The sequence below is a fragment of the Elephas maximus genome, chromosome 7 (assembly GCF_024166365.1).
Source record: "Elephas maximus indicus isolate mEleMax1 chromosome 7, mEleMax1 primary haplotype, whole genome shotgun sequence".
Lineage (NCBI taxonomy): Eukaryota > Metazoa > Chordata > Mammalia > Proboscidea > Elephantidae > Elephas > Elephas maximus.
Genome location: NC_064825.1, coordinates 135,937,422 through 135,959,944, shown reverse-complemented (window position 1 = coordinate 135,959,944; position 22,523 = coordinate 135,937,422). Strand labels below are relative to the sequence as shown.

The 22,523-nt window shown below is 54.2% G+C and overlaps 1 protein-coding gene across 4 annotated transcripts; it reads left to right on the top strand.

Moving 5' to 3' along the window:
• Positions 1-4,355: 4,355 nt before the first annotated feature.
• Positions 4,356-17,369, top strand: TNNT3 (troponin T3, fast skeletal type). Of its 4 annotated transcripts, none has more exons than XR_007518317.1 (11): positions 4,356-4,437; positions 6,703-6,735; positions 7,431-7,449; positions 10,159-10,204; positions 11,494-11,610; positions 11,773-11,850; positions 12,154-12,267; positions 12,384-12,493; positions 12,719-12,809; positions 13,733-13,829; positions 14,111-14,164. XR_007518317.1 is itself a non-coding variant. In XM_049892906.1 (11 exons), exons 5-11 carry the CDS (start codon positions 11,527-11,529, stop codon positions 17,229-17,231), a joined length of 573 nt encoding a protein of 190 aa, XP_049748863.1. In that variant the 5' UTR covers positions 4,356-4,437; positions 6,703-6,735; positions 7,431-7,449; positions 10,159-10,204; positions 11,494-11,526; the 3' UTR covers positions 17,232-17,369. The 4 variants fall into 4 exon arrangements, 3 of the variants coding, with proteins under 3 accessions (XP_049748863.1, XP_049748864.1, XP_049748865.1); XM_049892906.1 differs by lacking the exons at positions 13,733-13,829; positions 14,111-14,164 and adding exons at positions 15,592-15,632; positions 17,177-17,369; XM_049892907.1 differs by lacking the exon at positions 14,111-14,164 and having other exon boundaries at positions 13,733-13,877.
• Positions 17,370-22,523: the final 5,154 nt, after the last annotated feature.

Here is a 22,523-nt window from a genome sequence, read left to right as displayed (position 1 = left end):
GAGGAAGCAAGGGGCCTGTGGAGGGGCCCAAGGCTGGGAGGTGGACCCACCCAAGGCCCAAGAACTGGCCCTTGACTCCTGCCTGCGAATGTCTCCTCACAATCCCCCAGTTCCGAGATCCCACCCCAGCCCCTCTCCTGTACTTCTCCACCAAGGCAACTCCTAACTCTGGTCTTGATCTCTCTCCTCTGCAGAAACAACCCACCCCACCATGTCTCCTCACAATCCCCCAGCTCTGAGAGCCCACCCCAGCCTCTCTCCTGTACTTCTCCACCAAGGCAACTCCTAACTCTGGTCTTGGTCTCTCTCTTTCTCTGCAGAAACAACCCACCCCCACGATGTCTGACGAGGAAGTGTGAGTACCAGTCAGAGTCACCAGCCTCCGCCCCCACCTTGGGACCCTCTGACCCTTGGCTTATGTATAAGGAACGCTTTCAGGCTGGAGGGGTTGCTGGCGTTTGTGACAAACGAGCCTGAGCAAAGCCCACTCTCACCTTCTCCCTTCTCTCTCTCTCTCTCTTCCTCCCACAGTGAACAGGTTGAGGGTAAGTGTCAAAGTCATCATTGTTCCCTCTGCATCCCCCTACACAGAAGACCACACTTGGGGAGGGTGTGTGTTTGATTGTTTGGGGAACACCCTGGCCTGGACACCTCAGACTTCCCGTGTTCACTGGGTGAATTTCACAGTGGCCCCCATGACAATGGGCTCCCCCTTGGAGCCTTGTCTTTTTGGGCACTACCAAGAAGTTTGCAACAGAAGGTGGTGTCCAGGGAGGCTTGGCCAGAGGGGGCCTGTGGGGCCACTCTGCCGTGCTCCCCACTGCAGGATGGAGGCATCCAGGCATCAGCCCTCCTTGCAAACCTCTTCCTCCTCCTGTGCCAGGCAGCCTCCTCTGGCCTACCCCCCAACCCCCAGGCCAGCCCTGCAGACTCTGTTAACAGGCCACTCTCTTTTGTCTCTATTCCAATGCAGAACAGTATGAAGAGGAAGGTAATTCTAGCAGCCTCTGGAGGCCTCCTAGAGCCCCCAATGCCTCCCTCCTCTTAACCTCTCCTTTTCCTGCTTGACCCTCTGCAGCCAAACCTACCATGGCCTCTCCTGGCTTCCTCGAGCTTGCCCATCCTTCCCCCATGATTTCCGGGGCCGCCACCACCTCTAACTTCCCGTCTCTCTAATGCATTAATAGACTGACACACTCATCCATTGTCACTAGTATGTCATCCTCTTTGTCTGTGGTCATTAATACGTCATCCTCATCGTGGCGAGGTGTTTGGAGTTACCTGGAATTTGATCATTGCCATTCTCACTCAGATTAATATCAAGTGCCTTGTCCTGCATGACACTGACCACTCCCTCTCTCAGCATCTCCCTCTGTCTCTATTTCTCTCTCTTAGTATCTCTTTCTATCTCTCTGTCTCTTTCATTTATGTTTCTCAGTATCTCTGCCCCTCTCAGTATTTGTCTTTCTCTCTATTTGTCTCTCTGTATCTTTGTATCTCCCTCCGTATCTTTCTTTGTCTCTCTCTATCTCCATGCCCCCCCCCATATCTCTGTCTCTCTCAGCATCTGCCTCCCTCTCAGTCTCTCATCCTCTGCCCCTTGTGCTTACAACCTTCAGGCGTGATCTGGGATTCCTCCCGAAATGCCCCTGTTGGGCAGGCGCGGCAGCCAAAGCGCGCCCAGGCAGGCGTGGTGCTGGGAGCTCTGTGGCACGGAGGTTCTCAGGCTGCACACAGGAGTGCAGGCACCTGGCACCCGGCACTCGCTCAAGCCGGGAGCTTTCAGGCCACCGTGAGGGGCAGGGCCTCCTGCGAGCAGCTCAGTGCTATGTTTTGAAAATATTTTGAAAACACTTGGCTACCCTAACAACATGAACAAAAAATATTACTTTTTCTGCCGAAAAGGTGGAAGAGACCTTTCTGGGTGGGAGACGTGGGCTTGAGGAGGCCAACCCTTCCCTCAGGAAGAGAATGTGGCAGGACAGAGGTGGCCATGAAAGGAAGGGGTCCACGGTGGGGCACCAGAGGGTCTCTTGTGCTTAAGACCCTCGGTGTCTGTACCTCGGCGATCTTCCTTGTAGACGTTTTCCCATGGGCAGAATGTGGCCAAGCAGCAGGGTGCTTTTTCTGTTGTTGTTTTTTGGTTTTCAAACCGATACACTTTATTTTTTTTAGAGCAGTTTTAGGTATCCAGACAATTACACAGGGCACAGAGCACTCCCGTGAAGCCCTTCTCCCCTGTGAGCTGCTGTCTCCCCTGCTATTAACATCTTGCATTCGTGTGATACATTAGTTCCAACTGCTGAACCAATGTGGGTACATTGTTACTAACTCAAGTCCTCATGCTGAGACCTGCAGGGAGAGTCTGAGCCAGGCTCCTCTCTTGCTCAGACACCTCAGTGGTCTCTGAACCCCGACCCCTCAGGAGCAGGGCTGCAAAAAGAGGTCACCTAGTGTGGGGGTCCCGTAGGGCCTCTGAGGAGGACGTCCCCGGTGGGCCATGTCCTTCCTGTAGAGGCCCCTGCTAGGTGGGGCCATCCCCTGAGTCCTGGGCCCAGAAATACAGGCTTACTCTCCTTCGCACCCCATTGGCCCAAGCAAGCACCCACTGCTCCTCTTGTCCCTCTGGGACCATCCCCCTCCTCTACAGCCCTGTGTGCATACCTCTAATGACTGTCCTTGTTCCCTCCCTCCCTCTTGCCTCCTCCTGCTCCTGGTACCCCAGAAGTGGCCCAGGACGAAGGTAAGTGGGGTCCAGGACCCCAGCCCACACCTGGCTCTCCCAGCCTTCCTGCCCCGACCTTCATCCCAAGTGTCCCCAACATGCCTGCCTGTCCCTGACTCGTCCTGACGCCCCTCACCCCTGGCCTCTAAGACCCTGCCGTGTGCACCTCCTTATCTAACCCTCTCCTTTCTCCTCCCACCGCTCTACTCCCGGCACCCCTCACCTGCAGAAGTCCATGAGGAAGGTACGAAACAAAGGACTTCTGACCCCATGTGGGGCCTAGGGCTCGCTGGTGCCTGACCAGGGTGGGGGCGCGAGGGGGGAGGCAGCAGGACACCCAGCCGGCCGAGAAGCCCCACATGTGGCCCCACAGTAACCCACTAACCATGGCCACTGCTTGACCAGGGAGGGTAGGGATCCCATGCCAGGGCAGGGCCAGCCCGATTCCACAGGCTGTGCCAGGAGCTCCCACCAGAACCCGGCTGGTGGGGACTGTTGGAGGGCCCCCCAAGCTGGAGGGAGCTGGGCTACAACGGAGGGGGCATCTCCAAGCTGGGGATTGGGACTGGGGGAACTGTGGCTGAGCTCCTGGGACATGGTCCAGACTCTCTGTCCCCCAGACTATCCCTCCAGCTCAGGGGGTAACTGAGGGACCCCAATAGGTCAGGACCCCTGCACAGCCCCCTGGAAGGCCTTGGCTATGGAGAGAGAGAGGGCAGATGGGAAGGGGGTGCTAGGGCCAGGCGGCTGTGCACCCAGGGCAAGGCCTTCATCTGTGCTCCTCCCAGCTCACCCTGCTAAAGAGTTATGCCCCCTTGTCAGCCCCCAGCAGGGGTTCTTGTCAGTCTAGCCCCATCCCTCCAACCCAGCCCAGAGTTTCCCTCCTTGGGGCCTGGGCCCAGAAGGCAGCTGGGCCAGAGTGGATAGACGCAGGGGAGGAGATGGGGGTATCCTGGACATGCCGCTACGCCCACTTTTCAGCTCTGCCTCCCTGGTTACAGGCCCCAACCTGGGTGCAAGGGGGCACACGCTGCAAGGCCCTGGCATTGCCACCATAGCCCTGCATGAAAGTCCTCTCCAGAAACAAAGGGAGGCATGGGGGTCCCCAGGCCCCCTCCCCAATATGGCCGAGGCAGGGGCTGTCACTGCAACAAGAGTCGGTTCCAAACGGCACCTTTGAGCCTCAGTTTACCCATCTGTGAGGCGAGACTGGGTGAGGGGTGGACTCTGAGAGCAGGCAGCAAGATTGGGGGCCTTGGGGTGGGGTGGCATCTGAGGTTGGCGCTGACTACTGACCATCTCTCGCTCGCTTTCCGCATGCCCCCCACCCCCACCTCGCTGCTGACCCTCCGAGTGGCGACGGGCTGTTCCATTAACCTGGAAATCCTTCTCCTTTGGCCTCTGACCCGTGGTCTTGCCTCTTGTTCCATGGCCCTCCTTAGTCCATGAAGTTCATGAGCCAGGTATGTGACATGACTTCATCTCCGTGTGGCACACGTGCGTATGTGTGGCCATGTGTGGTGTGTACAGACAAGAGAGGAACAAGAGGGCCACTTAACCTGCTCATGCTCTGGTTGGCTCAGGCTCCTCTGCCCTCCTGTGTCCCCTCCCACCAGAACCTTCCCCCGCACATTTTCACAGCTGTTCTCTCCCTCCTCTTCTCTCTCCTCGTGTGTCCCCATGATGCCATTCTGCAGAGGAAGTTCAAGAAGGTATGTGTCTAGAAGGTGAGGGTGGGCTCCGCCACTGCCCTAGGCCCCCAAAGCCCCTGCCACTTCCTCACTTCCACCTCGCTCCCATTGCCACTGCTGACCACAATGACCACTCTGGCCTGTGAGCTGGGGGTGGAGTGAGGACAAGCTGGGCCTGGAGGAAGGGATGATTTATGCAAGACTGGCCAGTGGAGTGCAGGCTTCCTCGTGGCCTCTACCAGGAGAGAGGGCCAAGGACCCAGGGGGTGCTTCCCAGGCCACCAGCAAGAAGGTGTGCTGTGGCCAGCTTTGAAGGGTGAAGGGTCCCTGAGAAAGGTGTGGGTTCTGGGAGGATGGTGCTGGGGTCCACTGGGACCCTCCTGATCCACCAGGGCAGGGTGGGGAAGAGCAGAGGAGTGGTAGAGCAGGCAGCCTCCACCCTGCCCCAGATAGCGAGCCAGAGGCTGGAAAGTCAGGAGGGGCGAGGCTGCAGGGAGGGTGAGGAGGGGCAAGTGGGGTGAAGCAGAAAGTCAGCTGAGGCCTGAGGTGGGAATGGGGACTGGGAATTACCAGAGGCCATGCGTGCAAGCACGTAATCAGTCAGGTCGAATCCCACCCATTGCTGGGCCAGAGCCAGACACACCCAGTGTGAGGAGGCCTGGGTGGGCCTCTCCCCCCTGCAGCAGGGCTGCCATACCCAAGGTAGAGGTGAGGAAGCTGTAGGTTCAAGGGCTTGGGGCCAGAGTTAGGGAGTTCTTTTTAGGCTCATTTGCATGCCACCTCAGTGGAGCCCAGAACTACCCCCCCTCCACCCGGCACAGACCAGGCAAGGGTCTTCACTGCCCTGGCCCCAGAGAGGCTGTCTGCCCAGCAGAGGGTTGAATGATGGATATTCAGGCAGTGCAGGTGGAAGATGACGACTTGCTAGAGGTCACCGGGAAGGGGCAAGGTCATCCCAGAACCAGCACTGAGGCCTACAGGTTGGAGGAAGCAAGGGGGAGCCCCAGACACGGAGGCCACCACCAGAAGCCTCCACTAAGCCCCGGCGGGGCACCCTGGCTGGAGCTCCTTGCTGCTCAGGCTGTGGGCCTTGGCCTTCCCAACCCATTCCCTCCGCCAGCCCCAGCCCAGGCCTCTGTGGACCCCAAAGGCCTCAGCCAGGTGCTGCTCCAGCCAGTCCCAGGGATAGGAGCAGTCCAAAGGCGCCAGGCCATTTGTCCCCCTCCCAGACAGCTCTGGCCCATTTGCAGGGTTTCTGCTCCCATGGCCCCCGCCCCCAGGTGTCAGGGGAGAGTGACATCAGGCCACCTGCAGGGCCAAGCGCCAGACAGGGAGGTGTTGGCGGGTGTGTAGTGGGTTCCTAAGCCACCGCGTGATCCATGAGCTGTGGTGAGGCCCTGTGCTGGCCAGGACAGGGGTCTAGCCAAGCTCAGCCCCCAGGATGGGGCCTTCTGCATCTCTGTGAAGGTTAGGGAGGTTTTCTGGGTCTGGCTTTACTGGGTTCAGATAGAGTGGGGGCAGGAACCCCACACAGTTGAATGTCTTCATCCTATAGGCTGAAGAGGAGCTTGGAGGGCAGTGTAGGCCACACTGGCCTCCTGCTTGTGTCTGGGAGGCCAGGCCAGTCCAGGCAGGCCAGCAGAAGTCCAGGGTCTGGGGGCTCTGGCCTAAAGGCAGGCGCCTGCACCAAGGCAGGCCTAGAGGGAGAGAGTCAACCGGGAAAGAGTCCTAGCCAATCCTGAGGGTCAGAGGGCAGGCTGCCTCGGGGGGTAAGGAAGTCCCATCCTCAGGGTGAACAAGCTGGGACCCAGGCTGGGTGGCTGTAGTGGACTTTCAGGCCCCGGGGGGGGCCGCCCTGAGGGTTCTCTCGGGCTCCTTACAGAGCAGGAAGCTAAACACAAAACAGTGTAGAAAGGCCCGCAGGCTTGAGAACCTCTACTAGCCCAGTTGTTTACTGAGTCACTAAGTTTCAACCCAACTGACCTCGAAGCTGCCCTTGGGCCTGTGCCCCCACCCCAGTTCAGGGGCTCCAATCTAGGGTGGTCCCCACTTTCCAAGAGAGACCCTCCCAGCCCCACGGGGACGGACTGTGACCAGGCCTTCTCTATAAAAAAAAGTTTGTTTAAAAAAAAAAAAAAAAAACTGGTGCCCCTATATCCAGGTCTTCCTTGGGACCCAGCTCTTCCATCCTCCCCAGCTCGGGGCACTAGTGGGCCAGGGTCCAAGGGAGGGCTTGGTGGCGCCTCTGCACGGCCTTTCTCTTGCATATCTGCTTGCGCCCGGAAGACGCCGCCGAGGAGCCAGAGGAGGATGAGGGAGGTAAGGCCGCTTCTCCTGCCACCGCTGCGCCCGGACCCTCGGCTCTGCTGGCTCTGGCCCTCCGCAGCCCTTTCCGGGGATGAGCCCAACATGGAGATGGAGAGGACCCCCGCCCGTCATTCCTCCGCCTGCCTGTCCATATGTCTGCCTGTCTGTCTGTCCCTTGCTTCCCCCAGCCAGACAGGCCCCCAGCTTCTGCCCTGCACAGAGAGGGTGGCCCATGGGGATGACCAGAAGACCAGGACAGACCAGGACCTGAGAAGGAGGGAGATGCCCTCTCCCCTTGCCTTCCCATCCTCTGTCCCCTTCTCAGCTCCTCCGAGGTCTTCCCTGGCAGAGCTTCCTCCTGCTCCTTCAACCTCATCTTCATTTTCTTCCTGCCTCCCTGTCCTCATCTTTCCTCCACCTCTTCCTGTCTGTCCCTTCTTGGAGAATTCTACTTCCGGCTTCTATTTCTCTCTTCTCCTTCGTCTCTATTTTTTTCTCCTTCCCCCTCTGTGTCCTGGTTCCCATACCGCGAGCTGTCCTTGAACCCCACTGGGGCCTTTCTCAGGCCTGGAGTGGGGATAAGACCCTCTGGTCCCTGGCGGGTTGGGTTGGGGGTTGGTGGGCTCAGCTGGAGAGGCACCTGGTCTCTTCTGGTCTCACCTGGTCTGTCTCTCCTCCTCTCCCCACACTGGTGCTGCTGTGACCAGAGGAGAAGCCAAGACCCAGGTGAGTGGAGGCAGGGCAATAGGGCCCTGGGCTGGGGTGCGGAATTGGAGCCCAGTGTGCAGGATGACTGGGGAATTGCTATCCCACAGGACAGGGCCCCAGTTCCCAGAGGAAGAGCAAGCACCCAGCCTTGGTGGGGGCTGAATCAGAGACCCAAGATCCAGAGGGGACATGACCACTCCTTTGGGCTTCACTTTGGTGCTTAAAATTCTAGATATCTGACAAAAGAACGTGATTCGGGATGTCCACATGCCAGGGTAGACTGTATCTGCATTCCTCACCCCCAGGGGTGGGCAGAACCAAACTCCAGGGGTCCAGTCTGGGTGCGAGTCATCCAGGGTGGTCAAGGAAGACTTCCTGGAGAAGAAGGCCTCCCAGAGCTACTGGCCAAGGAAGGTGGGGGTGCAGCCAGATCGGGAGAGGGTTGGCAGACAAGGGGCAGAGAGAGCAGAGCCAGGGGGCTCCCCTTCCCTCATGGATCTCACTGTGCTTGTGACACTGCAGGGCCCTCTGAGGCCTTCAGTGTGAAAACCGACATAAATGGGGTCTGGGGGTGGGTGGGAGGGGTCTTCTCCCCAAAACCCACTCAGAATGGCCTGGCCTTGGCGTTCACATTGGCCAAGTCCGCTGTGTCCCTGCCTGGGGCTGCTGGAGCCCCTGTTGGAGCCATTCTTCTGGGAGGGTCTTTCCCCTCATCCTGCTTGGGAGGAGTTTGGAGGTTTCTTTTTTACCCAACTCTTCTGACTTCTCTGCTCTTCAGTGATTTCGAGTCCAAGCGCTCCGTACATGATTCATTCCTTTATCCCTTTGAGTATTCTTGCCTGCTGTTCATGCTGCAGGATCTGGGATTCTAACCCAAACATCCACACCCAGTGCTCTTTCCCACCGAGCTAGGCACCACCGAGGCTCAGAGAAGAGTGTAAAGGTGGAAGGGTGGCCAGCTCATGCCCACCCTGCACCTTCCTTTTCAGCAATTTAAAATAAAGTCATACAGATCACAAGATATTTTCTAGCTCGAAAACACAGTTTGTGTTCTCACTATAAAAACAAAACACCTCATTAAAGGAAATTTGGAAAATACGTAAAATTCTAATGAAGAAGAAGAAAAAAAAAGCACCCCTAATTCTCCCACCCAGCCAGCCAGACTGTGGAAAAGAGTGGAAAGAAATAAAAAGCTTTTTCTTCCCCCCACAAGTTTTCCATGCATAGGGCTTTAAAAAAAAAAAAAAAAAAAGTTTCAAATGCTGTGCTGTTTTTTAAACATCGCCCTGTCTGTCCGACCTTGAATTCTGCTTTTCTAAAATTTAGCACTATTCCTAAGTATTTTTCCATGTTTTTACATCGTCTTCTTAAATATTTTGAATGACCACATAGTATTCCATCCATCGGGCAAACCATAATTTTCCTAACCATTCCCCTATTGTAGGACATGAAGGCTTGCCCCAATATTTTACTATCATAAATAACGCTGGGTGGGAAGCGTTTTCCGTCTTTGGGGTTATTTCCCTAGGCCGCAGTCCCAGAATTGGAATTACTGGGTCAAAGAGTATGAGCGTTCTTAAGGCTTTTGACATCCTTTGCCAAATTGCTTTCCATGAAGGGCCTGCCAAGGCCTTCGACGTGGCGTGTGATGGCGTCTGTGCACACGCCCCCCTCTCCATGGACAGCGCCCTGCTTTCACATCTTAGCCCTTGATGCAGGAGAAATGGCTTCTCGGGCTATTTTCGTTTGCATTCCTTTGATTACTGAGAGTGAGAGCTCCTGCCCGAGTGGCTGGTAACTGCTTGCCTGTCTTGGAGAATTGGTAGTTTGTGTCTGAGCTCGTTGATCTCATGGGTGGGCAGCGGCGGCAGCAGCTATGGTGGCGTCTCTAGGTTTTTTTTAATCATCCGTTCGCATAGGGATATTAAGCCTTCTCCAGGTTTGCTGAAAATATTTTTCTAGTCTTTTTTTTTTTTTTTTTTTGGCCTTTCAATGTTTGCCTTTTTTCACATACATAGCTTTTTCATTTGTATGTAATCATCTGGACATCTTCCCCTTTCTGGGACCTTCTGGTCCTTTGGAGCTTAGAAAATCCTTTTCCTCACCAGCAGTTGGATCAATAGTCAGCTCCGCTTTCTTCTACAGATGATTTTGGGTTTTTTTAATGTGTTGTTGTTGTTGTTTTAACTCTTTAATCCATCTGGGATGTAATGCAGTAGGGAGGGGCCCAGGCTGATGGCCAGACGGTTAGTGACTCTTCAAGGTGCTGTCTTCCCAGCCCCCCTTCTCTCTTTCCTTGGAGTCAAAGAAAGATAAACAGGAGACAGAGAAATGCACCTGACCACAGAGACCTACCACCTGCCTGCTGCCCCACTTCTGTTCCAAACTGGCCACTTTTGTTTATTTGTGTGAGGAAGAAACCCAAGGCCCCCTTCCTTGGACAGATGGATTAAAACAACCCTGAGATGTTCAGAAGTTGGCAAGACAGAGAAGGGCACTGGGAGGTTGAAACATTCCCAGAGTCAAGCCACTCTCTTTGGCAGTGGATTACATACCTGATAAGAACAAAGGTCAGGCAAATGCGCCACTAGGCAGGTGCCTTTGGCTGGGTGCGAGGGTTCCATGGCCAGCCTGGGCTGGGGTCAGGTGGGCCAGGCTGACCCTTGTGGGGTCTCAAGCTGTCTCTGCTCCTGAGCCTCTCTCTCTCTCTCTCTCTCTCTTCTTCAGACTCACTGCTCCTAAGATCCCGGAAGGGGAGAAAGTAGACTTTGATGTAAGTTTGTGAAATTCAGGTCAGCATGGTATCCCCTCTGTCCCCAGCCTGCAGTCTCAGATTAGGCTTGAGAAAGTCACCCCCTTTCAAGCACCCAGAGCTGGGGCTTCCTGGTCTAGTCAATTCCACCTTAGTACATTCCTGGGCTATGGGAGATCCCTCCAGGAATAGACATTCTTGTTTCTTCCTCCCCTACCCATCCACCCATCCATCCGCCCGTCCATCCATCCATCCACCCGTCCATCCATCCACCCACCCACCCACCCACTCACTCATTCATCCATGCATCAATATATCCTTTCTTCCTTCCATCCACCCATCCATTCATCCATTCACTCATCCACACACCCATTCATCCATCTACCCATCCATTCATTCACCCACCCATTTATTCATCCACCTATCTACCCACCCACCAACTCACCTACCCATACACCCATCCATCTACCCATCCATCCTTCCTTCCATTAGCCCATCCATTCATACATTCACTCAGCCAGCCACCCATCCATCCATCTACCCACCCATTTATTTATTCACCAACCCATTTATCCATCCACCTGTCTATCCACCCACCAACTCACCCACCCATCCATCTATCCACCCACCCATCCATCCATCCATCCATCCATCCATCCATCCATCCATCCATCCATCCATCCATCCATCCATCCATCCATCCATCCATCCATCCATCCATCCATCCATCCATCCATCCATCCATCCATCCATCCATCCATCCATCCATCCATCCATCCATCCATCCATCCATCCATCCATCCATCCATCCATCCATCCATCCATCCATCCATCCATCCATCCATCATTCCTCCTTTCCTTCCATCCACCCATCCACCTATACATTCATTCACTCAGCCACCCATCCACCTGTTTATTTTCTGCCCAGCAAATTATCTCACTGGCCAGTATCCTCTCTACCAAGGCCGTACAGGGCATCGCTGAGAATGGAAACAAGGCCACATCAGATCCAGTCCATCCCAGGGATGCTGATGACTTCATGGCTGAGCAGGGCCCAGGCAGCACTTGGACTCACACACAGAAAGGGCACCATTCCCACCCTGCAGCTAAGGGATCAGGCAGGCTTGGACCTGCAGGAAGGCAGTAGCCATGGAGGTGTGGTGAGGGCCCAAGGCCCCTTGCAGCTTTCAGCTCTCTGGTTGCCTGGAGTAAGGGCTTCTCAGCTGGAGCAAAGGCAGGTGCTGCTTGTTGTAGGCAGGTCTAGGGTATGAGAGGTTTCTTGGAGACTGACGGGCATCTCCCGCCCACAGGACATCCAGAAGAAGCGTCAGAACAAAGACCTCATGGAGCTCCAGGCTCTCATTGACAGCCACTTCGAAGCTCGGAAGAAGGAGGAGGAGGAGCTGGTTGCTCTCAAGGAAAGAATTGTGAGTCTGGGCAGTTCTGGTCCCAGCCCTCGGTTTCTGCATCTGTATAGGTGTGGTCTCAGCCCACATCCCAGGGGAGGGGACTGACATGAGATGATGGGGCCACTGGTGGCTGCTCTTGGAAGGTGGAAAGTTTGGGCTGAACTGCTCCTCTGACCACAGGAGAAGCGCCGTGCAGAGAGAGCTGAACAACAGAGAATCCGAGCCGAGAAGGAGAGGGAGCGCCAGAACAGATTGGCAGTAAGGCCCAGGAACCCCCTCCCTACCCCTAGACCCTGACACAATGAGCCCCAGGCCCAGAGAAATATGAGTCCCTGTCTTTCCTTCTCCTGTGTTCTTGGTCACAGTTGCCAGTGGTCAGAGCCCTTGGTGAGGCTCCCATGGTGGCCTTGCTCTGTAGAACCACCTGCAAAATGGCAGACCTCAACCACTACCTGGAGCTTCCAGAAATTTCCAAGTCCAGGATAGGGCCCTGAATTCTGCCCAGAGAACAGCGCATCTATGACCCCATGCCTGAGGATATACTGGTTGGGCTCTTCACAGGAGGAGAAAGCCAGGAGGGAGGAGGAGGATGCCAAGAGGAGAGCTGAGGATGACCTGAAGAAGAAAAAGGCTCTGTCCTCCATGGGTGCCAACTACAGCAGCTACCTGACCAAGGTGAGTGTGGTCCTCAGAGCAAAGTGATGGCTTGGCCTCTGTCTAAACCCCTGGACTGGCCTTCAGTCCAGGCTCCTGAGGCCAGGCCCCTCTCTCTGGACCCTGTCCCCGCTCAGGCTGACCAGAAGAGAGGCAAGAAGCAGACTGCTCGGGAGATGAAAAAGAAGATACTGGCCGAGAGGCGAAAGCCGCTCAACATTGACCACCTCAGCGAGGACAAGCTGCGGTAAGGACACACCCTCTCAGGGAGAAGACGTGCTGGGGGGCTGGGCAGTGGCGGTGGCAATAGTTTGGCCTCAATGGAGCTTCCAGAACATTCTCTAAACCCACCCTCATGGTTTCTTCCAGGCATCTGGGCTCAACTCCCAGTGGTGGCCAGAGACAAGCAGGTGGGCCTGGCCTTGCTTGTCCAGAGCTTAACTGGCAATCATCCCTTTGTCCCCTTCCACAGGGACAAGGCCAAGGAGCTCTGGGACACCCTGTACCGGCTGGAGACTGACAAGTTCGAGTTTGGGGAGAAACTGAAGCGTCAGAAATATGACGTGAGTGCAGGCCTCCTGGTCCCCTGTAGGCTGGGTACCAAGAGCCTCTTGACCCCCTTCACCCTCTGGGTTCACCCTCTGGAACCCACCAAATGCCCCCAATCCCTGAGGCTGTGGCTGGCATGCCCTTGGGGCAGGTCACCAAGACACCACAGCATAAGCCCGGCCCCCATGTGTGCTGAGCTAACCAGGTGAGGGCAGGGGTGAGGGTGGAACATTGGGCGAGGGGCTGCAGGGTCCTCTCCAACTTACCTCAGGCTGGTAGGGAGTCCCCGTGTCACCAAGCTCATCTTGGGGGACACTAAGCTCTCCACACTAGGAAGTCTCTCTCCCGGTGTCCCTGCAAGCCTAGATCCCTGAGAAGTCAGCTTTCCTGTGCCCATGTGGGCAGCTGGTGCCCCGGGTCCTTGAGTAGGGTCCCCCTCCCCCCCAAGACGCATGCCTCCTCGAGCCCCCATCCTGTCCCAGGGAGCGGAGCCAGGGTGCTGCTGCCTCGGCTGGCATCACAGCAGGCAGGAGGTGACCCACACCCCACCCAGTGATGCGGAAGGGGTGGGGCTGCTTCTCTTTGGGGGCTCAGACCATAGCGCCCTGATGTAGACATTGCCCCGGGGGGTGGCTGGGGCCCCAAAGGCAGGCTGCCTTGGTCTGAGAAGTAGAGTGGGGCAGCGTTGGAGGCTGTTTCCTGCCCCCCAAGGCCACGTGGGCCTGGTGAGGAACTCGGGGTGACTTTTTTTTTTGTTTTCTTGGAACTTTGGGTCAGAGGGCCTGGGTGAGGGGAGTGGTTTCATGCTGTAGGGTGTTTCCTTCAACTGCTCAAATGGGGCAACTGACAGCATGGTGCAAAGTGATGGGCACAGACTCAGGGCTCCATTTGGTGCTCTGTGTCTTCGGGTAGCCCACCTAACCTCTCTGTGCCTCAGTTTCCTCTCTCTAGCAGAAAGAGGTCCTCCTAACACCCCCACCCCGTGTAACCGCAAGGAGGGAACATGTCCCCACAGGCCCAGCATGGTCCAGCTGGTGGGTATGCTGAGAGAGCAAGGTTGTTGCCTCTTGGGGAGCCTCCCTGGAAAGGCAGTCCTACAGCCACAGGGTCCCCCTGCATGCATGGGGGTCACAGACCCAAGTCAGGAGCCCCAGAAGCATTCACATGAGCCCAGCCCTCCCTGCCTGTGATCACACTGATCGACCCATAGTCTGTGGGGCCCTTGGGGCTGGGGGAGCCTCGAGGCCTCAAACCCAGGCAGCTGAGGTGAGGTAGGACCAGCAGCCTCAGCCCCATAACTATCTGGTCTTTCCAGATTATGAATTTGCGGGCCAGAGTGGAGATGCTGGCCAAGTTGTAAGTACCCGGGACGTTGTGGGCCCGGCTGCTGGTGTGAAGTGCACGGGGAGCTCACGCATGGCACCCTTCAGATCGTGCAGAATGCTGAGGCCACAGGCACGGACTGGGCATGGGCCTCTGCCACGCCCCCCCTGCCCCCTTCTCTCTCCAGCTCCTGGCCCTAGATCTGGCCACAGCACCTCGTCCCCGAGGTGCACTCAGGAGGAGGGGGCAGCTGGGGGCAAGGGGAGAGAGGGAAGGTGTGTGGCTCTGTGCTGGGACCACCAGCCAGGCCCCCAAGGGCTCAGGGACTATAAGAGGCAGCCCAGGCTGAGACAAAGGGACTTGCAAGTCCCCACTTCCCTGAAGCCGCACTCACTCCATGCCCCTGGCCTGCATCCCATCGCAGCCAATGGTAAGTGGTCACTCAGAGCCATTTGTGCCCTGGCCCAGGTCTCCAGCGCAGGCCACTGTGAGTAATAGGGAGGCACGAGCCCTGGGGGCTGGGGGCAGCTCCCCTTCACACAAGGCACCAGGAAACAGTAAGGGAGCCCGACAGTCCACGTGGTGTGCAGGGTGCTGACATCCATCCATGTCGTGTGCAGGGTGCTGACATCCTTGTGGTGTGTATGGGGCTGGTGTCCACGTGGTGTGCAGGGTGCTGACATCCATCCATGTCGTGTGCAGGGTGCTGACATCCTTGTGGTGTGTATGGTGCTGGTGTCCACGTGGTGTTCAGGGTGCTGACATCCATCCATGTCGTGTGCAGGGTGCTGACATCCTTGTGGTGTGTATGGTGCTGGTGTCCACATGGTGTGCAGGGTGCTGATATCCACGTGGTGTGCTGGGTGCTGATGTCCACGTGTGTGCAGGCTGCTGACATCCACGGGGTGTGTGGGGTTCCAACGTCTATGTGGTGTGCAGGATGCTGATATACATCCACGTGGTGTGCAGGGTGCTGACGTCCACGTGGTGTGTGGCGTGCTGAGGTGCACGTGATGTGCGGGACTCTGACGTCCACGTGGTGTGTGGGGTTCTGATGTCCATGTGGTGTGCAGTGTGCTGACATCCACGTGGTGTGCAGTATGCTGATGTCCACGCGGTGTGCAGGATGCTGATATACATCCATGTGGTGTGCAGTGTGCTGACATCCACGTGGTGTGTAGGATGCTGATATACATCCACGTGGTGTGCAGTGTGCTGACATCCATGTGGTGTGCAGTGTGCTGATGTCCACGTGGTGTGCGGGATGCTGATATACATCCTCGTGGTGTGTGGGGTGCTGACGTCCACGTGGTGCACTAGGGGCTGGGGATGCCTGCCGAGGAACTGTCATCACAGGAGGCCACATGGGAATACACTGCAGTGACCCCATGCTCTCCTCTGGAGAAGAAGGTCTTGGCCCCTCCCGGCTGCCGTGCTCAGCCTTGCACAGTAAGTCATCCGTGTTGTTTACAGATCACCAACTTCAGGAGCCGTATCGACCAGGCCCAGAAGCAGTGAGTAGCTTACCATCCCTCACTCTGTGCTGGGTACACGGCCCCATGGGGCCACTGCGACCCCCACGGGGATGGGCCATTTCGCCCATCCCTAAACCAAGGGCCAGTGGTGGTGCCCTGCGCAGAGCATAACCCAACTAACTGCGGGCCGCACCTCCTCCAACACGCCCGGCCCTCTGCCCCAGAACCCACTGCACCTGCTCAGACCCGGCACAGAGACCAGGAGGGGGCAGAGCCAGGGACGCCTCTCCCAGGAGGAGGACCTCAGACTGCTGGTCCTCCACCTGCATTTTACCGCAAAGGGTGACCAGGGACAGGGTCCGTGGTGTGGGGTCTGATTTGATCCCGGGGGGGAATCAGTCTATAAAATCACCCCCACCAGGGCCAGCAACCAGTGGCAACACTGCCAGGGAGGACCCTGAGGGCTGCACGGCTTCACCACCTGAGGCCCATCTCAGACACCCTTGGTGGCATGCCCCCCACTCAGGATTTGTTGCCAAGTTTGGTTGTGAAGCCATTTCACACCCCCAAGGAGCATAGTGGGCCCAGGGGCCAATTTCGGGTTACAACGTATTTGGGGATTTTCTGCCCTCTTTCCATTGACCCTGGCTTCCTTACTGCTCTTGGGGGCCAGTGACAATAGGGAGAGCTTCCCACCCTGGTCTCTGCTGTGCGGGTCAAGTCTGGACCGTGTGGGTGAGGGGAACACACGTGTGTGCATGTATGTGCATGTGTAAGGGTGTGTGCACAGACACGCTGGACCTCCCCAGCCCACCTCCTCCTGTGGAAGAGTCCTAGCCCAGGGCACGGTCATGGGTCAGGCCTTGTCCTCAGCTAGCTTGGCCACGGTACCAGCTTCTTGGACCAGAGGTCCTGTTAAGCTGCAGTGCCTGATCCCAGAGGCCTGGGCCTGAGACATCCTTGTGCCCCCACCTGGCTCTTTCCCCAGCCTACCATCCAGTGTCCTTGTGGGGTGCAGTGTGGAAAGATCCCCAGTTGGGGCAAGCTCCAGAGGGCTGTAACCCCTCGTGGGGTGAACTTCTGACCTTCAGGGTTTAGACCCAATTGGAGGCCACAGAGCCATGGCTTCCCAGGCCTTCCTGGTCCTCAGGCTGGGACCCTCAGCCCCTCCTACCACATGAGGCTGTGCTGAAAGGAAGATGAGCTCTTCCCAGCCAGAAGTCAGGAAAACAGACAAGTCTGTGAGATAGACGTCCTGGGGTCGAGAGCCACCATGGCTGCCCATGCCCAGAGCCCTTGGGCAGGAGAGGGTGGGCGTCCCAGGCTTGCACACCAGTCCCCCATGACCCCTAATCATACTGACCCCTTGTACCAATCCACTAGGCCCAGGTACTGGCCAGGTACAGGTGAGTCGGCACTGCTGGGCTGAGTGAGGTGTGGGCAGGGGCACCAGGAGGGCTGGGCCGGACCCTTGCCTTCACAGCAGCCCATGGGGCCTAGCTGCTAGGGCTGAGGGCCTGGGGGCCTGGGTGGGGCTCGGCCGCAACCTTGACACTCAAGACCACCTTAATTCCCATTTGCAGCAGCAAGAAGGCTGGTGCCACGGCCAAGGGTAAGGTCGGTGGGCGCTGGAAGTAACGAGGTGGAGTGGAAGAGGACCTTTGAGGCAGAGACCCCCCATGGGTCTTGTCCCCCAGCCCCCACACCAAGGCTCCTTCTGAGGCTCCAGGACAGTCACAGCCTGTCCCGGAGCTTCCCTCCCGCCTCTGTCCTCGTTGTCCCCACCTCTTGGGGCCTGGGAATAAAGTGAGCAGACCCCCCTCCACCAGGTGTGCACTTGTGCTGCGGCTGAGCCAGTGGGGGGGGGGGGCAGAACATCCTGTGGCAGCTCTGCGGCTCGCGGACCAGTGAGAAAGTGGTTGCCCATCTCAGGGCTCAGCTCAGGAGACGGCAGGGCAGGTTCCCATGGCCACCAGAACCTCTGCACCCAGGACTCAGCCAATGGCCTCCACGCCTATCCTCAACCCACCAGGACACCAGCCCTCAGGTCTCCACTCCAGCTGGGGTTTCACTGACTGACTTGAGCCAGGTCCGAGTTTTGCTCTTTCAGAGGGAGGAAGGGTGGAGCGTCCCTACGTGCAGGCAGAGGGGATGTAGCTCAAGGGCAATGCCCCGAACTTGACAAACACCCCACAGGACGTGCAGGCCCTGGGAGACCCTTCTCTAAGGACCTCAGGACAGAGGCCAGCGCCGCATGAACTGGGAGGGGAAGGAATGCAAAAAAAGCACATTTTCCAGCAAGAAAGCAAACACGAAAACACAAACAGTCCTTTCTATATTCCAAGAGGACACAGTGTAAGTTGCACCCATAAACGTGAAACCCCTGACAAAATGGAATCATGGAAAGTATAAATCACAAAAATTGGATCAAGACGTAGAGCCCTGCACAGCAGTCACGGAGGAATCGTGGCGTCCAGCATCACCTCTCCACAGACGCAAGGGGGGTGAGGGCCACACTGTCCACCCGCTGATGGGCAAGAGAGGCAGGGCACCCAGTGCGGTCTGTAAGGAGTGCTTGCAGCCCGCCGATGAAACCCAACCTCAGATGGTACATGCACACACTTGTGTGCACACCCAAACACACCCACACACATGCACATACGTGCACATAGCCCATTCCACACATGCAAGCATAACTCCCCATACATGTGCACACCCCAACACATGCACACACACATGCATGCAGCCCATTCCACACACGCAAGCATAACTCCCCGTATGTGTACACACCCCAACACACACACACATGCACATACATGCATGCAGCCATTCCACATACACAATAACTCCCCACATGTGTGTGCACACCCCAACACACCTACAGAAACATACACACATCCCATGCCCCAGCAAACATAACCCCCTCATGCATGCCTGCCCCAACACAGCCACACACATATACACACCATCCCCCACATATAACCATAACTTCCTATACGTGTGTATACCCCAACACACCCACACACATACATACACATGCGCACACCCCACCCCCCACAATCGTAACTCCCCACACACGTGTGCATGTCCCAGCGTGCACTCGTATACATGCACACACACACACACACTCATGCTTCCCCCAAACAAAACTTCCCATGTGTGTACACACCCCAACACACACCCATAGACACAAACACACATATAAGCCCTACAATGCACATACACAAACCCCACACACACCACATACACCCACAAACACACATGCCCCCCAGATACCCGCGTGCCACACCCACAGAGATGTCAACATCCTGAGTGAAATATGAGCAGGACGTGAGAGAAGCACTTTCCGTAACCAAGTGTTCTCTGTTGCGGTTATCAAAGCTGAAGACCTAAATATCATAAATGAGGGGCTCAAGTGACTGGATAGCACCAAGACAAGGTGTTGGAGCAGGACAAACCTCTAGATGGCAAAGAGTTTCACAGGGGATAAGGAAGTCGCCATGGACGAGTGGCTCTGAATGTATGTGAGCCCAATAGCAAGCTGTACAAAATAGGAATGGCAGAATCATATGGGCAAACCAACCATGTGAGGGGCTTTAGGGCACATCCCACAGAAACCGTTAGTCAGGGAGACACAAAGAGTGGAGAAGGATGCCTAGGATTTGAACAAAGCAACTAGGCTCCCCTGAATGGATGTCTCTAGAACACGTTCCCCCAAACAAGAGAATGTGTGGGAAACATTAGCAGAAGTTGACCATACATTAGGACGTAAAGCAAGTTTCAACAAACTCCAAGTGATAAGTGAGTCCTAGACACCAACTGCCTGCCCTCTGTGACCAAGTCAGAGCTTAGCTAAATGATAACTTCTAAAGCATATGTTTAGAAATTCAAAAACACTCAGCTGAAAAATTCGCAGGTCATAGAAGAAATCATCAGGAAAAGTAGAAAATGCTTAGAATTGTGTGATAGTGGAAGAGCCACATCTCAAAACCCAGGGATGCAGTGAAAACAGAATTTAGAGGGAAACATCGGGACCTGAGTACTTACATTAGAAAAGAAAAAGGGGGAGAGGGAAGACGAAAATTTCCAATAGATTCAACATGTCATCCAAGAAATTAGAAGAACAAAAGATTAAAACCAAGGGAAAGAGGAAAGAAATAATAAGGAAAAGAGAAGTTAATTAAATAAAAAACAAAAATATAATGGACACGATCGATGAAGTAAAAAATTGATTCTGTGAAAGGCTTGTAAAGCAGCCAAGCCTTGAGTAAACTTTCATAGAAAGGGAAGAAAACACAAACAAGATGAGAAGGGCACTGAGGGACATAATTGCAGGCACTACAGAGATTAAATGTATAATAAAAGAGAACCATAAACAACTTTATGACCATAAATTTGAAACTACAGAAGACAGCCGATTTCCTGAAAGAATATAGTGTAACTTAGGGAGGATTGACAACTCCTCAAGGTAAGAAAGAATAAACCCCACAAAAGATGTACGACTACAGAGAAAATAAAAAAACGTTATTGAAAGATGACAAAGAGACCGAAATCCGTGGGGATTGTTAGTATGCTCCAGGAGAGGAGGCTTTAATATCTTAAAAACGTCAGTTGACTAAAGAGGAAGTACAGAATTGGAATAGATCAGTTTTTTTTAAAGACATTGAACCAGTAGTTAAAAATCTCTCCACCAAAAATAAAACACAAAGTAAACAAAAACCAACGAAGTTTAAGGAATTACATCCTGCCAAGGTTGTCCTCTCCACTGCAAAAATAGTTTCACATTAGAAAACTGACTGATGTTCACATACAAAGAGCATTGTTGTTGTTAGGTGCTGTCCAGTCGGTTCCGACTCATAGCGACCCCTATGTACAACCACTGCCCGGTCCTGTGCCGCTCTTACAATAATTGTCATGCTTGAACCCATTGTTGCAGCCACTGTGTCAATCCATCTTCTGGACTGTCTTCCTCTTTTCCGCTGACCCTGTACTCTGCCAAGCATGATGTCCTTCTCCAGGGACTGATCCCTCCTGACAACATGTCCAAAGTATATAAGACGCAGTCTCGCCATCCTTGCTTCTAAGGAGCATTCTGGTTTGCACTTCTTCTAAGACAAATTTGTTCATTCTTTTAGCAGTCCATGGTATATTCAATATTCTTTGCCAACACCACAATTCAAAGGCATCAATTCTTCTCTGGTCTTCCTTATTGTTTGTCCAGCTTTCACATGCATGTGATGTGACTGAAAACACAATGGCTTGGGTCAGGCCCACCCTAGTCTTTGTTTTTCAACACTTTAAAGAGGTCCTTTGCAGCAGATTCGCCCAAGGCAACGCATCTTTTAATTTCTTGACTGCTGCTTCTGTGGGTGTTGGTTGTGGATCCAAGTAAAATGAAATCCTTGACAACTTCAATCTTTTCTCTGTTTATCATGATGTTGCTCATTGGTCCAGTTGTGAGGATTTTTGTTTTCTTTACTTTGAGGTGCAATACACACTGCAGGCTGTGGTCTTTGATCTTCATTAGTAAGTGCTTCAAGTCCTCTTCACTTTCAGCAAGCAAGGTTGTGTCATCTGCATAACGCAGGTTGTTAATGAGTCTTCCTCCAAACCTGATGCCCCGTTCTTCTTCATATAGTCCAGCTTCTCGGATTATTTGCTCAGCATACAGATTGAAGAGGTATGGTGAAAGGATACAACCCTGATGCACACCTTTCCTGACTTTAAACCAAACAGTATCCCCTTGTTCTGTCCGAACAACTGCCTCTTTATCCACGTAAAGGTTCCTCATGAGCACAATTAAGTGTTCTGGAATTCCCATTCTTCGCAGTGTTATCCATAGTTTGTTACGATCCACATAGTCGAATGCCTTTGCATAGACAATAAAACACAGGTAAACATCCTTCTGGTATTCTCTGCTTTCAGCCAGGATCCATCTGACATCAGCAATGATATCCCTGGTTCCACGTCCTCTTCTGAAACCGGCCTGAATTTCTGGCACTTCCCTGTTGATATACTGCTGCAGCCGTTTCTGAATGATATTCAGCAAAATTTTACTTGCGTGTGATAGTAACGATATCGTTCTACAATTTCCACATTCAGTTGGATCACCTTTCTTGGGAATAGGCATAAATATGGATCTCTTCCAGTTACTTGGCCAGGAAGCTGTCTTCCATATTTCTTGGCATAGACGAGTGAGCACCTCCAGTGCTGCATCTGTTTGTTGAAACATTTCAATTGATATTCCATCACTTCCTGGAGCCTTGTTTTTTGCCAATGCCTTCAGAGCAGCTTGGACTTCTTCCTTCAGTACCATCGGTTCCCGATCATATGCCACCTCTTGAAATGGCTGAATATCGACTAATTCTTTTTGGTATAATGACTCTGTGTATTCCTTCCATCTTCTTTTGATGCTTCCTGTGTTGTTTAATATTTTCCCCATAGAATCCTTCACTATTGCAACTTGAGGCTTGAATTTTTTCTTCAGTTCTTTCAGCTTGAGAAATGCCGAGCGTGTTCTTCCCTTTTGGTTTTCCATCTCCAGCTGTTTGCACATGTCATTACAATACTTTTCTTGACAGGCCCTTTGAAATCTTCTGTTCAGTTCTTTTACTTCATCAATTCTTCCTTTTACTTTAGCTGCTCGAGTTTGAGAGCAAGTTTCAGAGTCTCCTCTGACATCCATCTTTGTCTTTTCTTTCTTTCCTGTCTTTTCTTTCTTTCCTATCTTTTCAGTGACCTCTTGCTTTCTTCGTGGATGATGTCCTTCCACAGTGCTATACTTTAGAGTATATCTTGAAATGTTCTTTTTGATGATGAACGCAACACCATTCCTCTTTAAGTTGTCATTCCCAGCATAGTAGACTATATGATTATCCAATTCATAATGGCCAATACCAGTGCATTTCAGCTCACTAATGCCTAGGATAT